We start from the raw sequence: 3,207 nt of genomic DNA on the forward strand, positions 1-3,207 counted from the left end.
GCTCTGATCCCCAGTTTGAGCAGCCATGGGAAGCAGAGCAGCCGGCCTGACATCTCCACCGCGCCTAGCTGCCAGACAGACAAGGAGGCAACCCCCCCACCCCCCTGCTTAATTCTCTCTTTAAATTCCCACGTATTTCTAAACCCACTTTGTCCTATTGATCATCCATATACAAAATAAAATATTGAACAAGCTCAGGCAATACAAAGACACATAACCCATTCAACAAGCACACCCTTTTTCCACAAGGGTGCAGTGAAATGGAAGTTGATATAGCCGTCAATATGTCTGGGTGAGAGATGCAATATGCAATAACAATGGGGAGGCACGGAGAAGTAATGGGTTATAACTTAATAAGGATGCGCGTCGTGTCTGGATACAGCGCAGTCAACGTGAGGGATTATTACTGAGTGGAAATGTTGCCTGGATGTATTACACTCCCCTGCCTGAAATAAATTAAGGCAAATGTCAGCATGTGATTCAGTGGGAGGGCACCCTGATATTGGCACATATCAACAATTGTCAGAGGCAGTGTTGCAACTCCTGTGGCATCTGTGACAGCGCACTGTTGAAATGTCTATCAACTCCTGTGGCATCTATTATCAGCCCACTGTTTCAGGATGATGCACACAATCCGTGCCGTTCTTCCTCTATTTTAAACCACACCACAACACTGTCTGAGACCCAGGGAGGAGAAAGACCTCTGATTTAAGATAGCATGGTGATAAATTACATCCATTACCATCCTGTGGGAACTTTAATGTGTCTGTGGTATTCAGTTGTGGGGAACACCACTGCATTACCATTTGTTGTGTTGTATCTTCTCTGATATCACTACTACGTTTTTGTAGTATTTTTGACCAAAAATAGCCAAGTACTCCTTTAAAGTTTTGATATTTCGTGTGGGAAAAAAAAGCTTTAAAATTTGCCATTTGATCAGGCCTGTTATAATTACCACTCAGGAGGAATAAGCCTGAATTAAAAAGGCTGTTTGTAAACCAGACAAAGACGTGTAAGATCTAGGACAGTCAAGAGTAGATAGAAAATGTTAATGAGTAATCATTTTCTTTTAAATTGATTAACATTTTAGTTTCGTGTGATTAGATTATTTCAATCCCATCCAACAGAAGCACAGTTTACAGCCTTTGTGAGTTCACAGTGACCTTATTGTACCTTCAGGTGCATTTACTCTACTGTGGCACCACTGCATTACTCAAACCTATAATAACACAGTTATCTAGTTTAAAAGTTAGGAAACAATCCTCAAAAATATGTGTATGGTTTACTATTGATACCCAGTGTTTGACTACAGGTAATGACCTAAACCTCACACTTCGGTTTTCTTTAGATCTACAGTCAGTAAACCAAACATGTCCCGGTTTTACCTTAGATTTTTCTGTTTGTTCTCCTTCTTGTTGAGGACCCCCGGCACACAGTTGATGAGCTCGGTCCAGTCGGCGTGCAAGCCGCAGCTCCAGCCAGTGGAGAACCGGGAGAAGAGCCAGGTCTCCTTGCGGTTCGGCCGGTAGCAGGTACACTTCTTCTGGCCCGGTCTGCAGTCGCACGGGACCTCCAAACGGACATTCTGGACCAGGTGCCTGCCGAAGGTAGTCCCGCCGGTCTTCTGGATGTGCAAAAACACGATCACGTCCTCTCCTTTGATCTGGAAATCAATCGTCCTCTCCAGGTCCCTGACGGGGAAGTAGTATTTCTTAACGTAGTGGGGGTCCGGAGTCGGGAAGATGTCCCCCTCGTCTTCCTCCGTGAAATAACCGTGTGGGGAGCCGAAATTGATCACCCCGGGGGCCACGTACTGATAGAGAATCAGCATGAAACACACGGATCCGACGACGATCAACAAGAATTTGCTGCTCCTCTCGACCATGTTCCTTCCAAGTGCGGTGCCTGCAGTACGCTACCATTTCCCAGTCAAGCCGACAACAGGGAGCAGGACGCTCGGCTTCTGCATTCTCGCTCTCCCCCCGCTAAGAAGGACTCGTTTTCTGCGCTCAGGAGTGGCTCATTCCGCTTCGAGACGACCGGCGAAGTTGGCTCATCGTTCACCAAGACTGTTCAACACCGTGAAAGACGCATTGTAACTCGCTGAAAGCCCCCCCGTAGCGGACCCTCCCCCGTTTACTTTACTTTGGTTTCCCGTCTACACAACAGGCTCACTGCATCACCATGGAGTAGTGTACCCAGGATGCAGCGCGATTCCTACCTTTTCAACCTCGCTCGCTCCGTCTTTCTCTCTCTGACAGCAGTGAAAGGAAGAGCGGCTTTAATTTATTGGTTGATACGTAACGACCGCGTCATCGCCAAGAGCCAATAGATAGATAGGTAGATAGCAATGTTAAAACTGAATGGATAAATGTCATTGCATATTTCGAACTTGATAAATCTAAAACTTGATTAAGTGCAAACTCACAAAGACTTTCCCAAACTTCACTGAATTTCTATGCGAATTTAAAGAGTAATCTATATTAAAACCCTTAAACTCACTGACCCTGAAAAATGTAACAGAACTATCATACTGTACAACAAACCCTTTAAAAAGAAACAGTAATCTTTTTTGTATGCTTTTTCCATTTTCTATGATGTTTTGTTATGTCATATGATGTTCCTCAACAGCTTTATGTTCGCTAATTCATGTGTATACCTTTATACTGAGCACAAGTCTGCTGTCTCTATAAATTTGTTTTTGTCAATAAAGGAAGAAAAAATAGATAGATGATTCTTCTCTACTTATGGTAATATAACACTACGTTTTAACATGTGTAACACAATTTTCAATGGTTTATAAAACATTATCCTGCAATTGCCACTTGTGGCCACAGTGGCTGGAGTTTTGCAAGTTACAAAGTTTGGCACAACAGGTAGCACTACTTGTACTCTACTTGAAAATTTTCATTTTATGCTACTTCTAGGATGTTCCATAATTCAAAACCTATGATAAACTAAAATAAAATACAAATCTGGATTACCCTGCAGCCCAAGTGTTTTTTGTGGCATTTACTCTATGATTTGATTATTTATAAAAGTGCGTAATGTAATATGTCTACCAGGCAAGGAGGAAAATTACCATCTTCAAGCTATTTCTTCAGATTTGTCTTTTTAAGTTTAATGTATAATATTTTGGAGGATCTATTGACATAAATGCAATATATTATGCATAACTATGTTTTCAGCGGTGTATAAAGACCTTAC

The 3,207-nt window shown here is 42.5% G+C and overlaps 1 protein-coding gene across 1 annotated transcript; it reads right to left on the minus strand.

The window, feature by feature from the left end:
• Window positions 1-1,385: 1,385 nt before the first annotated feature.
• Window positions 1,386-2,228, minus strand: LOC123965222 (heparan-sulfate 6-O-sulfotransferase 1-A-like; the record flags this gene model as incomplete). Its single annotated transcript, XM_046041800.1, has 1 exon — window positions 1,386-2,228. A coding segment is annotated over exon 1 (500 nt), but the record flags the coding sequence as incomplete, so codon positions are not given.
• Between the last annotated feature and the right edge of the window lie 979 nt (window positions 2,229-3,207).

The sequence above is a fragment of the Micropterus dolomieu genome, unplaced genomic scaffold, assembly GCF_021292245.1.
Source record: "Micropterus dolomieu isolate WLL.071019.BEF.003 ecotype Adirondacks unplaced genomic scaffold, ASM2129224v1 contig_8893, whole genome shotgun sequence".
Classification (NCBI taxonomy): domain Eukaryota; kingdom Metazoa; phylum Chordata; class Actinopteri; order Centrarchiformes; family Centrarchidae; genus Micropterus; species Micropterus dolomieu.